At 40.0% G+C, this 12,684-nt stretch overlaps 1 protein-coding gene across 3 annotated transcripts in view; it reads right to left on the minus strand.

Moving 5' to 3' along the window:
• Positions 1 to 12,684, minus strand: part of LOC128662561 (complement C3) — a 568,605-nt gene that overhangs the window by 414,832 nt on the left and 141,089 nt on the right. For all 3 annotated transcript variants that reach the window (XM_053716362.1, XM_053716361.1, XM_053716360.1), the window contains exons 7-8: positions 7,169 to 7,256; positions 4,411 to 4,513 (exon numbers count right to left, since the gene is read on the minus strand). In XM_053716362.1, coding sequence (XP_053572337.1) covers positions 4,411 to 4,513; positions 7,169 to 7,256 — 191 coding nt within the window. The remainder of the gene's footprint in view (positions 1 to 4,410; positions 4,514 to 7,168; positions 7,257 to 12,684) is intronic.

The following is a 12,684-nucleotide window of genomic DNA, read 5'->3' on the forward strand; positions in this document are numbered from 1 at the left end:
CTTTTTTGTCTTTACAGCATGTGCTACTTCTTTGGAAAATCAAATTGGTTTCCGCTTTCTCTTACTTTTACAGACATGTCTAATATGCGGCTAGATTACGAGTTTTGCAGTAAGATCGGCTCGGTGCTAACTTGCAAGTTATTTCCACTGCTCACCTCCCTATAGCGCTGCTATTACAGGTTTGCAAAAACCCGGCGTTAGCAGGCAATATTGCAGCGTTGAGCAAAATTGAGCTGCATACCGCACTCAAATACCAGCACTGCTTTGAGCTGATTTTACGTGCTCGTGCACAACTTCCCCATAGACATCAATGGGGAGAGCCGGCTAAAAAAAAGCCTAACACCTGCAATAAAGGAGCGTAAAGCTCTGTAACGCAGCCCCATTGATTCCTATGGGGAAACAAAATTTATGTTTACACCTAACACCCTAACATAAACCCTGAGTCTAAACACCCCTAATCTGCCACCCCCGACATCGCCGACCCCTACATTACACTTATTAACCCCTAATCTGCCGCCCCCAATGTTGCCGCCACCTACCTATACTTATTAACCCTTAATCTGCTGCCGCAATGTCCCCACCACCTACATTACACTTATTAACCCCTAATCTGCCGCCCTCGACACTGCCACCACCTACCTACACTTATTAACCCCTAATCTGCCACCCCCAATGTCGCCGTCACCTACATTACACTTATTAACCCCTAAACTGCCGCCCCCAATGTCGCCTCCACTATACTAAAGTTATTAACCCCTAAACCTAACCCTAAGTCTAACCCTAACCCTAACACCCACTAACTTTAATATAATTAAAATAAAACTAAATAAAAGTTACTATAATTAACTAAATAATTCCTATTTAAAACTAAATACTTACCTGTAAAATAAAACCTAAGCTAGCTACAATATAACTAATAGTTACATTGTAGCTAGCTTAGGTTTTATTTTTATTTCACAGGCAAGTTTATATTTATTTTAACTATGTAGACTAGTTAGTAAATAGTTATTAACTATTTACTAGCTACCTAGTTAAAATAAATACAAATTTACCTGTAATACATTAATTAAATACAATTAACTAAATTACAAAAAACAAACACTTAATTACACAAAATAAAAAAAGATATTATCAAATAATAAAACTAATTACACCTAATCTAATAGCCCTATCAAAATAAAAAAAGCTCCCCAAAATAAAAAAACCCTAGCCTACAATAAACTACCAATGGCCCTTAAAAGGGCCTTTTGCGGGGCATTGCTCCAAAGAAATCAGCTCTTTTACCTGTAAAAAAAATAATACAAACAACCCCCCAAACAGTAAAACCCACCACCAACACAAACAAACCCCCAAATAAAATCCTATCTAAAAAACTAAGTTCCCCATTGCCCTGAAAAGGGCATTTGTATGGGCATTGTCCTTAAAAGGGCATTTAGCTATTTCTCTGCCCAAACCCTAAGCTAAAAAACCCCCAATAAACCCTTAAAAAAACTAACACTAACCCCCGAACATCCACTTACAGTTTTTGAAGACCGGACATCCATCCTCAACGAAGCCAGGAGAAGTCTTCATCCAAGCGGCAAGAAGTCCTCAACGAAGCCGGGAGAAGTCTTTATCCAAGCAGCAAGAAGTGGTCCTCCAGACAGGCAAAAGTCTTCATCCAGACGGCATCTTCTATCTTCATCCTTCCGACACGGAGCAACTCCATATTCAAGACATCCGGCGCAGAGCCTCCTCTTCTTTCCATGGCTCTTCAAGAATGAATTCTGCTTTAAATGACGTCATCCAAGATGGCGTCCCTTGAATTCTGATTGATCCAATCAGCCAATAGGATTGAGCTCGCATTCTATTGGCTGATTGGAACAGCCAATAGGATTGAAGCTCAATCCTATTGGCTGATTGCATCAGCCAATAGGATTTTTTCACCTTTAATTCCGATTGGCAGATAGAATTCTATCAGCAAATCGGAATTCAAGGGACGCCATCTTGGATGATGTCATGTAAAGGAGAATTCATTCTTGAAGAGCCGTCGTCAGAAGAAGATGCTCCACGGCCGGATGTCTTGAAGATGGAGCCGCTCCGCATTGGAAGGATGAATATAGAAGATTCCATCTGGATGAGCACTTCTTCCTGCTTGGATGAAGACTTCTCCCGGCTTTGTTGAGGACTTCTTGCCGCTTGGATGAAGACTTCTCCCGGCTTCGTTGAGGATGGATGTCCGGTCTTCAAAAACAGTAAGTGGATCTTCAGGGATTAGTGTTAGTTTTTTTTAAGGGTTTATTGGGTGGGTTTTATTTTTAGCTTAGGGTTTGGGCAAAAAAAGAGCTAAATGCCCTTTTAAGGGCAATGCCCATACAAATGCCCTTTTCAGGGCAATGGGGAGCTTAGCTTTTTTTAGATAGGATTTTATTTGGGGAGTTTGGTTGTGTGGGTGGTGGGTTTTACTGTTGGGGGTTGTTTGTATTTTTTTTTTCCAAGTAAAAGAGCTGATTTCTTTGCGGCAATACCCCGCAATAGGCCCTTTTAAGGGCCATTGGTAGTTTATTGTAGGCTAGGGTTTTTTTTTTTGGGGGGGGGGGCTTTTTTATTTTGATAGGGCTATTAGATTAGGTGTAATTAGTTTAAATATTTGATAATTTCTTTTTTATTTTGTGTAATTTAGTGTTTGTTATTTTTTGTAATTTAGTTAATTGTATTTAATTAATGTAATTTATTTAATTGTAGTGTAAGGTTAGGTGTTAGTGTATATATAATGTGTATATATATATATATATATATATATATATATATATATATATTTAAATAAAACCTAAGATAGCTACAATGTAACTATTAGTTATATTGTAGCTAGCTTAGGTTTTATTTTATAGGTAAGTATTTAGTTTTAAATAGGAATTATTTAGTTAATGATAGTAATTTTTATTTAGATTTATTTTAATTATATTAAAGTTAGTGGGTGTTAGCGTTAGGGTTAGGTTTAGGGGTGAATAACTTTAATATATTGGCAGCGATTTTGGGGGCAGCAGATTAGGGGTTAATAACAGTAATGTAGGTTGCGGCGATGTAAGGGACAGCAGATTGGGGGTTAATAATTTTATTTTAGTGTTTGCAATGCGGGAGGGCCTCGGTTTAGGGGTTAATAGGTAGTTTATGGGTGTTAGTGCACTTTTTAGCACTTTAGTTATGAGTTTTATGTTACAGCTTTGTAACATAAAAGCCATAACTACTGACTTTCAGTTTATGATACGGATCTTGTAGTTATGGACTGTACCGCTCACTTTTTGGCCGGACAGGCAAACTCGTAATACCGGCGCTGTGGAAGTCCCATTGAAAAAGGACTTTTTGAAAGCTGAGGTAGTTACGTTGCGTTACGGCCAAAAAAGTGTGCGGTACAGCTATACCTGCAAAACTCGTAATACCAGTGGTAGTGAAAAAGAGCCATAACGATGCTTTTAAACTCATACCACAAAACTCGGAATCTAGCCGACAGTGAGCGGTTGCATCTAAAATGGCACCCTTCACAAATTCCCACTGTTCTTGAACTCCTGTAATAAGAGCTTTCCCTTTTAAATAGTTTTTTAGGTATTCTCCCATTAATGAAAAATCTGCCTTCCTAAAGTCTAAAACTTTTGTTTTAGTCTGGGTGGACAGTTCCTGCACATGAATACTAAACCAAACAGATTGATGATCACTGGATCCTAAGTTCTCACCTACAGACACGTCTGAAACTGTATCACTGTTTGCAAGTATTAGATCTAATAAAGTTTCCTTACGAGTTGGTTCCTTAACTAATTGCTCAAGTGATTCCCCTAGCAGAGATTCAGGAATATACCTGCTTCTAGCTGATCTAGCAGAGAGAATCTTCCAATCGTATAGGCGAATTTCCCAATATCCACTAAACTCCAATGTTTTTTAAATGGTGTTCGAATGGTGTTATCTTTTGCATTGTGATCAATTTGATGTTGTGAAATGTGAATTGGGAGACATAAGAAGCAGCCAATAAACACGACTGACTTGACTGGAATATAAGTATATTAATACATTACGTACGGTATTTGCTGCACATTAATCACGTTAAGTTGTGGGTACCACAGCATCCTTTCATTATTCTTTTTTCACCGCCTCTTATTTGATAGTAAAACTTATCTATCTTAAATTAGCATTTGAGCCTACCAAGGTTTGCCTTTCAACAAAGAATACCAACAAAACAAAGCAAATTTGATAATAAAAGTAAATTGAAACATTGTTAAAAAAATGTCATGCCCAATCTGAATCATGAAAGTTACATTTTGACTAGACTGTCCCTTTAAATTGAACATTCTACCTGAACTATAATAGTTTAATTTTGACTTCTGTATCCCTTTAATGGGAGAAAGTAATGGTATAGAAGAAATAGGAAGACTGAGGTACCTCAACCCTTTTCAGAGAATTCTTTAAGATTTGTGTTTGATCGCCGGACTTCACCCCAAACAGCACAAATGCTTTTCCATTCACAGGCTTCCCAAACAGATACCTGAGTAGTAGGAGCAGACGGGTAGAGATGATGATTATTATATTTGTTAGTCACAGGCTTCCCCATCAGATACCTGAGCAGTAGGAGCAGACGGGTAGAGATAATGATTATTATATTTGTTAGTCACAGGCTTCCCCATCAGATACCTGAGTAGTAGGAGCAGACGGGTAGAGATAATGATTATTATATTTGTTAGTCACAGGCTTCCCCATCAGATACCTGAGAAGTAGGAGCAGACGGGTAGAGATAATGATTATTATATTAGTCACAGGCTTCCCCATCAGATACTTGAGTAGTAGGAGCAGACGGGTAGAGATAATGATTATTATATTTGTTAGTCACAGGCTTCCCAAACAGATACCTGAGTAGTAGGAGCAGACGGGTAGAGATAATGATTATTATATTTGTTAGTCATAGGCTTCCCCATCAGATACCTGATTAGTAGGAGCAGACGGGTAGAGATAATGATTATTATATTTGTTAGTCATAGGCTTCCCAATCAGATACCTGAGTAGTAGGAGCAGACGGGTAACAATAATGATTATTATATTTGTTAGTCATAGGCTTCACCATCAGATACCTGAGTAGTAGGAGCAGACGGGTAGAGATAATGATTATTATATTTGTTAGTCACAGGCTTCCCCATCAGATACCTGAGTAGTAGGAGCAGACGGGTAGAGATAATGATTATTATATTTGTTAGTCACAGGCTTCCCAAACAGATACCTGAGTAGTAGGAGCAGACGGGTAGAGATAATGATTATTATATTTGTTAGTCACAAGCTTCCCAAACAGATACCTGAGTAGTAGGAGCAGATGGGTAGAGATAATGATTATTATATTTGTTAGTCACAGGCTTCCCCATCAGATACCTGAGTAGTAGGAGCAGACGGGTAGAGATAATGATTATTATATTAGTCACAGGCTTCCCAAACAGATACCTGAGTAGTAGGAGCAGACGGGTAGAGATAATGATTATTATATTTGTTAGTCACAGGCTTCCCAAACAGATACCTGAGTAGTAGGAGCAGACGGGTAGAGATAATGATTATTATATTTGTTAGTCACAGGCTTCCCCATCAGATACCTGAGTAGTAGGAGCAGACGGGTAGAGATAATGATTATTATATTAGTCACAGGCTTCCCAAACAGATACCTGAGTAGTAGGAGCAGACGGGTAGAGATAATGATTATTATATTTGTTAGTCACAGGCTTCTTAAACAGATACCTGAGTAGTAGGAGCAGACGGGTAGAGATAATGATTATTATATTTGTTAGTCACAGGCTTCCCCGTCAGATACCTGAGTAGTAGGAGCAGACGGGTAGAGATAATGATTATTATATTTGTTAGTCACAAGCTTCCCCATCAGATACCTGAGTAGTAGGAGCAGACGGGTAGAGATAATGATTATTATATTTGTTAGTCACAGGCTTCCCAAACAGATACCTGAGTAGTAGGAGCAGACGGGTAGAGATAATGATTATTATATTTGTTAGTCATAGGCTTCCCCATCAGATACCTGAGTAGTAGGAGCAGACGGGTAGAGATGATGATTATTATATTTGTTAGTCACAGGCTTCCCAAAGAGATACCTGAGTAGTAGGAGCAGACGGGTAGAGATAATGATTATTATATTAGTCACAGGCTTCCCCATCAGATACCTGAGTGAGTAGTAGGAGCAGACGGGTAGAGATGATGATTATTATATTTGTTAATCATAGGCTTCCCCATCAGATACCTGAGTAGTAGGAGCAGACGGGTAGAGATAATGATTATTATATTTGTTAGTCACAGGCACCCAAACAGATACCTGAGTAGTAGGAGCAGACGGGTAGAGATAATGATTATTATATTTGTTAGTCACAGGCTTCCCCATCAGATACCTGAGTAGTAGGAGCAGACGGGTAGAGATAATAATTATTATATTTGTTAGTCACAAGCTTCCCAAACAGATACCTGAGTGAGTAGTAGGAGCAGACAGGTAGAGATAATGATTATTATATTTGTTAGTCACAGGCTTCCCCATCAGATACCTGAGTAGTAGGAGCAGACGGGTAGAGATAATGATTATTATATTTGTTAGTCACAGGCTTCCCAAACAGATAACTGAGTAGTAGGAGCAGACGGGTAGAGATAATGATTATTATATTTGTAAGTTACAGGCTTCCCAAACAGATACCTGAGTAGTAGGAGCAGACGGGTAGAGATAATGATTATTATATTTGTTAGTCACAAGCTTCCCAAACAGATACCTGAGTAGTAGGAGCAGACGGGTAGAGATAATGATTATTATATTTGTTAGTCACAGGCACCCAGGCCTATTCACTATCTCTCCAGCCCCCACATCTTTATTTATTAATCAATGGGCTTCACAGAACAGAGCAGCAGTTGGTGGCTGGATAAACTAATGAATCTATTAGTGAATCTAACCCAGGTCCTTGTATGCAAAGTGAAGCTATGACCTCATTATTCTCACTATTTCCCCCCATTCCTAGGTTATTCTAAGGTGCCATTCAGTAAAAAGACAGAGGAATGAGAGGGCTTAGTGAGTGGGTTCCATAGACTAACAAAGTAAATTAGAGAAACACTCTAGTAGGGTATGTCACTAAGCAGTATAGCTCTGAGACACACTATATACATTGTGCATACTTACCGAGCAACAATTTGCACCCGAAATTCTTTATCATCAATAGAATAAACATTTTTTTCTGGCTTCAAGCTAACTTCAAATCTGGGCAAAACTAAAAAGAAAAAGGATATATCAGATAATTAGTCTATAAGAATAAGAAAAATGGTGACACTTGTGACAAAGAAAAAGGAGTTAAAGAAAAGAGGCTACACATTAATATGATTCCTCAGATGTCCCTGAACGTGTACATACATTTTGTACACTGATCCTAGGTATAAATAATAAAATCAAACACCTTTCTGCCTTCATGAGTAAACATTCATAGTAAATAGGAGAATCTGTGCTGGTCACATGACCTGCTGTATGTCAAATGGTTTAAGTGACATAGTAGTAAAAATTAAACATAAAAGGCTCTGGAGCGTGCACGTGTCTTGGCAGTATGGCCCAGACAACAAGAGGAGCGCAATTGATAGCGCAGGGTGTGTAATCGGTATCTCAGGCCCACACTATTATAAGGGAATGTTTAAAAAGAATAACCAGAGAACGATTTAGCGTTGCCGACATCTCCTTAGCGCACCATATCGGCTAGATTACGAGTTTTGCGTTAGCCTTAAAAAGCAGCGTTGGCCGGTCCTAACGCTGCTTTTTAACGCCCGCTGGTATTACGAGTCTTTAAGGTACAGGTGTACCGCTCACTTTTTTGGCCAGACTTGGAAATACCGCAAATCCACTTACGTAAATTGCATATCCTATTTTTTCAAAGGGACTTGCATAGCGCCGGTATTACGAGTCTGACAAAAAGTGAGCAGTAGACCCTCTCCTGTCAAGACTGGTACCACATTTTAAAGTCAGTAGTTAAGAGTTTTATGGTACAACGCCGTAGCATAAAACTCTTAACTAAAGTGCTAAAAAGTACACAAACACTCATAAACTACCTATTAACCCCTAAACCGAGGCCTCGAACACTAAAATTAAATTTTTAACCCCTAATCTGACGAACCAGATATCGCCGCCACTATAATAAATATATTAACCCCTAAACTGCCACACTCCTACATCACAAACACTAGTTAAATATTATTAACCCCTAATCTGTCATCCCTAACATCGTCGACACCTACCTACATTTATTAACCCCTAATCTGCCGCCCCAACATCGCCGCCACTATATTAAAGTTATTAACCCCTAAACCTAAAAGTCTAACCCTAACCCTAACACCCCTAACTTAAATATAATTTTAATAAATCTAAATAAAAATAACCATCATTAACTATATTATTCCTATTTAAAACTAAATACTTAGCTATAAAATAAACCCTAAGATAGCAACAATATAACTAATAGTTACATTGTAGCTAGCTTAGGGTTTATTTTATTTTACAGGCAAGTTTGTATTTATTTTAACTAGGTAGAATAGTTACTAAATAGTTATTAACTATTTAATAACTACCTAGTTAAAATAAAGACAAATTTACCTGTAAAATTAAACCTAACCTAAATTACACTAACACCTAACATTACACTATAATTAAATTAATTCCCTAAATGAAATACAATTAAATACAATCAAATACAATTAAATAAAATTATCTAAAGTACAAAAACCCCCCACTAAATTACAGAAAATAATAAACAAATTACAAGATTTTTAAACTAATTACACCTAATCCTCCTAACAAAATAAAAAGCCCCCCCCCCCCCAATAAAAAACCCTACACTAAATTACAAATCGCCCTTAAAAGGGCCTTTTGCGGGGCATTGCCCCAAAGTAATCAGCTCTTTTACCTGTAAAAAAAAATACAAATCCCCCTCCAACATTAAAACCCACCACCCACACAACCAACCCTACTCTAAAACCCACCCAATACCCCCTTAAAAAAACCTAACACTAACCCCTTGAAGATCACCTTACCGGGAGAAGTCTTCATCCAACTGGGCCAAAGTCCTCAACAAAGCTGGGAGAAGTCTTCATCCAAGCCGGGCAAGTAGTCCTCCAGATGGGCAGAAGTCTTCATCCAGACGGCATCTTCTATCTTCATCCATCCGGCGCGGAGCGGGTCCATCTTCAAAACATCCGGTGTGGAGCATCCTCTTCCAATGAAGTCTTCTTACTAAATGACGGTTCCTTTAAGTGACGTCATCCAAGATGGCGTCCCTTCAATTCCAATTGGCTGATAGAATTCTATCAGCCAATCAGAATTAAGGTAGAAAAAATCCTATTGGCTGATGCAATCAGCCAATAGGATTGAAGTTCAATCCTTTTGGCTGATGCAATCAGCCAATAGGATTGAGCTGGCATTCTATTGGCTGTTCCAGATGGTATGTCCACCTCGCCTCTCTTTGTAGTAATAGCCTGTTGCGATCGCCCCCTCTAGACATGGGAGGTATATGGTCGATAATTGTATACTTCAGTTCTGTCACCTTGTCCTGCAATTGTTGGAAATGCCGTGCCACCGGTTGTTCTGAGTCTCCCTTCTTGATTGCTGTCCTAATGGCAGACCGATGGTTTGCCATACGTGTGCGGAGATCATCCACCAGCTTTAAAGAAAGCACGTGGAGCTGGTGGATGGCAACTGGTATAATGTAACAGTGCATTTAGATCAGTCTCTTTTCAAAATAAGGTAGACTGAACCTTTTCTTCACCTTTGTATAGCCATACGTCCAAGAAATCGATCTGTGACTGATCATATTGTATCTTGAACTGCAATGCCACATTCATACTATTCAGTTGAGTAAACCATGTGTTCAGTTCTTCCACATTTCCTGTCCAGATAAGAAAAAGATCATCAATATATTCCTAAATACCTTCATGTGTTTACTCCTGAAGAGATGTGTTTCAAACTCTTCAAACATGGACATATACAGATTTGCATAAGATGGGGCCACATTGGACCCCATCGCAGTCCCTGTTAGTTGTAAGTAAAACTGGTTTTCAAAACGAAAATAGTTGGTACTCAGGCAAAATTGTAAAAACATAATTTATGCTTACCTGATAAATTCCTTTCTTCTGTAGTGTGATCAGTCCACGGGTCATCATTACTTCTGGGATATTACTCCTCCCCAACAGGAAGTGCAAGAGGATTCACCCAGCAGAGCTGCATATAGCTCCTCCCCTCTACGTCACTCCCAGTCATTCGACCAAGGACCAACGAGAAAGGAAAAGCCAAGGGTGAAGTGGTGACTGGAGTATAAATTAAAAAATATTTACCTGCCTTAAAAACAGGGCGGGCCGTGGACTGATCACACTACAGAAGAAAGGAATTTATCAGGTAAGCATAAATTATGTTTTCTTCTGTTAAGTGTGATCAGTCCACGGGTCATCATTACTTCTGGGATACCAATACCAAAGCAAAAGTACACGGATGACGGGAGGGATAGGCAGGCTCTTTATACAGAAGGAACCACTGCCTGAAGAACCTTTCTCCCAAAAATAGCCTCCGATGAAGCAAAAGTGTCAAATTTGTAAAATTTGGAAAAAGTATGAAGCGAAGACCAAGTTGCAGCCTTGCAAATCTGTTCAACAGAGGCCTCTCACCATAGTCCTCTCACACATCCTATCTAGTCGTTGGGTGCAAGAGAATGACTGAGAGTGACGTAGAGGGGAGGAGCTATATGCAGCTCTGCTGGGTGAATCCTCTTGCACTTCCTGTTGGGGAGGAGTAATATCCCAGAAGTAATGATGACCCGTGGACTGATCACACTTAACAGAAGAAAGATACAGTATGAAATCTGATGGTGGTCCCACGTATGGTACCTGGCCAGTTGTCTGGACACTGCTTGTTGACCCTCGTTATGGGGGATAACGGTATAAAAGCTTGTTACATCAAGGGTTACTAGGTAGTCATCTTGATCAATCCCTTCCAACATTGCCAAGAGTTGCAATAATTTGGCTGAATCCTTTAAATAGGAGGGCATATTTGTGACCAAAGGTTGAAGAAATGAGTCCACAAACGTGGCAATAGGTTGTTGGAGTGACCCTATCGCTGAAACCATCAACCAAAGTTAGCCCCTTGTTCAATACCTGTATTTCAAGATCGGACAAGGGATGGTCATTCAAGTTCACTACAATATTATCCATGGTTATTTCTGAGGCATGGTCAGAGGCTTTTTCTTTGTGCCCCCCTCTCCTTGTTTTGACTCTTTTCCTAGCAAGTTTTTTGAGCGTGTAGTTACTCCAGTCGCTTGTTCAGCTTGTCCACTGGTATTAGATATATATTCCCCTTCCGATCCTGAACCTGAGCCCGAACTTTCAACTGTAGTCAGGTCCCTAGGTTTCTGATTCCTTTTGATCCCTTTATAGATTCAAAGAGATTTCACAGACAGTTACTCTTAAAAGAAAAATTTGCCTATAGCTGTTGCAGCAGGACGTTTATGTGAAGAGCTCCTGGACTCAATAAACTTTTTTGGAAGTAACTTCTAAATTTCCCGTACTTTTTCTAACATACTAAGCTAAAACACCTTGTCTGACCAGAGAGGAGCCTGAGATTAACTAGAATAGTTAGCATAAAACGGACCTGCCTATGTTCCTCAGTTAACTCCACAGAGACCAGCCATGAGGTCGGGAGGCCTCACTGCCTGTGTTGTTGGGGCTGCTGCATACATACCCCCCCAGGTCCCTGGGTAACCAAACCAGTTCAGAAGTAACTGGCCAATTGTATATTATTTACAATCATCAGCTGTAAGACCATATTACCAAGTGACACAGAACTTACTGAGCTCCTAGACCTGCATCAAGCGGCCCTTATGGCATCTATAACAGAAGCCTTTGATTCACTTTGCATGGCTGCACGACAGGCGAGTAACAGAACCACACTCAATACGGAGTCCCATGTGAGGGAAAATGACACCCGGTCTCAGAACCTATGGAGGCCCACAAGCCCCTACAACCAGTCAGTGGATAGTGAGGCGGTAATAGCGGGAACTACACAGTCACAAATAGGAACTGATGCATTTGCTCCTTTAAATGCTCCAGAGGAGATTGCTCTACCCGACTACGGAGACGGTTGCATGGATTATTCTCAGAGAGAGACACTTGTTGCCGGGATAAGCGGGGTTCCTAACGACAGTTATGTTCACTGCGTTGTACCTTAGAGACCCACAGATTTGCTACCCACAGGATCGGGGTGCTACACTACAGAGAGCCTGGCAGTCCCTGGAATGCTTAATAGTGCCTCCATAACCGAAATGCCTGTCAGCGTGTCAGCCCGACAGAGTTTTCCCAGAGCTAATCTCGAACCCGAGGTTAGTGGAAATGGCGGTTTCACTGCAACCCTGAGTACAACAGCACTACGTGTTGTCCTTTTGCAGATGAGCAATGACCGCATTTTGTCACTAGACTTGAGAGTGGAAGATAGTAAGCGGGGAAACATTTGTGTTGACGCACTTGGCTTCTGCCGGCATTTTGTCACTGGGGGCTCCCATACACGGTCATACATAAGCCTGCCTCCTTCTGAGCTGAAATGGTTTGCAAACTCAACTGACAGACACGGAGTGGGGTAAATATGATGGACGATCCGGGAATACAGACTTAACCTAGGCA

The sequence above is a fragment of the Bombina bombina genome, chromosome 6 (genome assembly GCF_027579735.1).
Source record: "Bombina bombina isolate aBomBom1 chromosome 6, aBomBom1.pri, whole genome shotgun sequence".
Classification (NCBI taxonomy): Eukaryota; Metazoa; Chordata; class Amphibia; order Anura; family Bombinatoridae; genus Bombina; species Bombina bombina.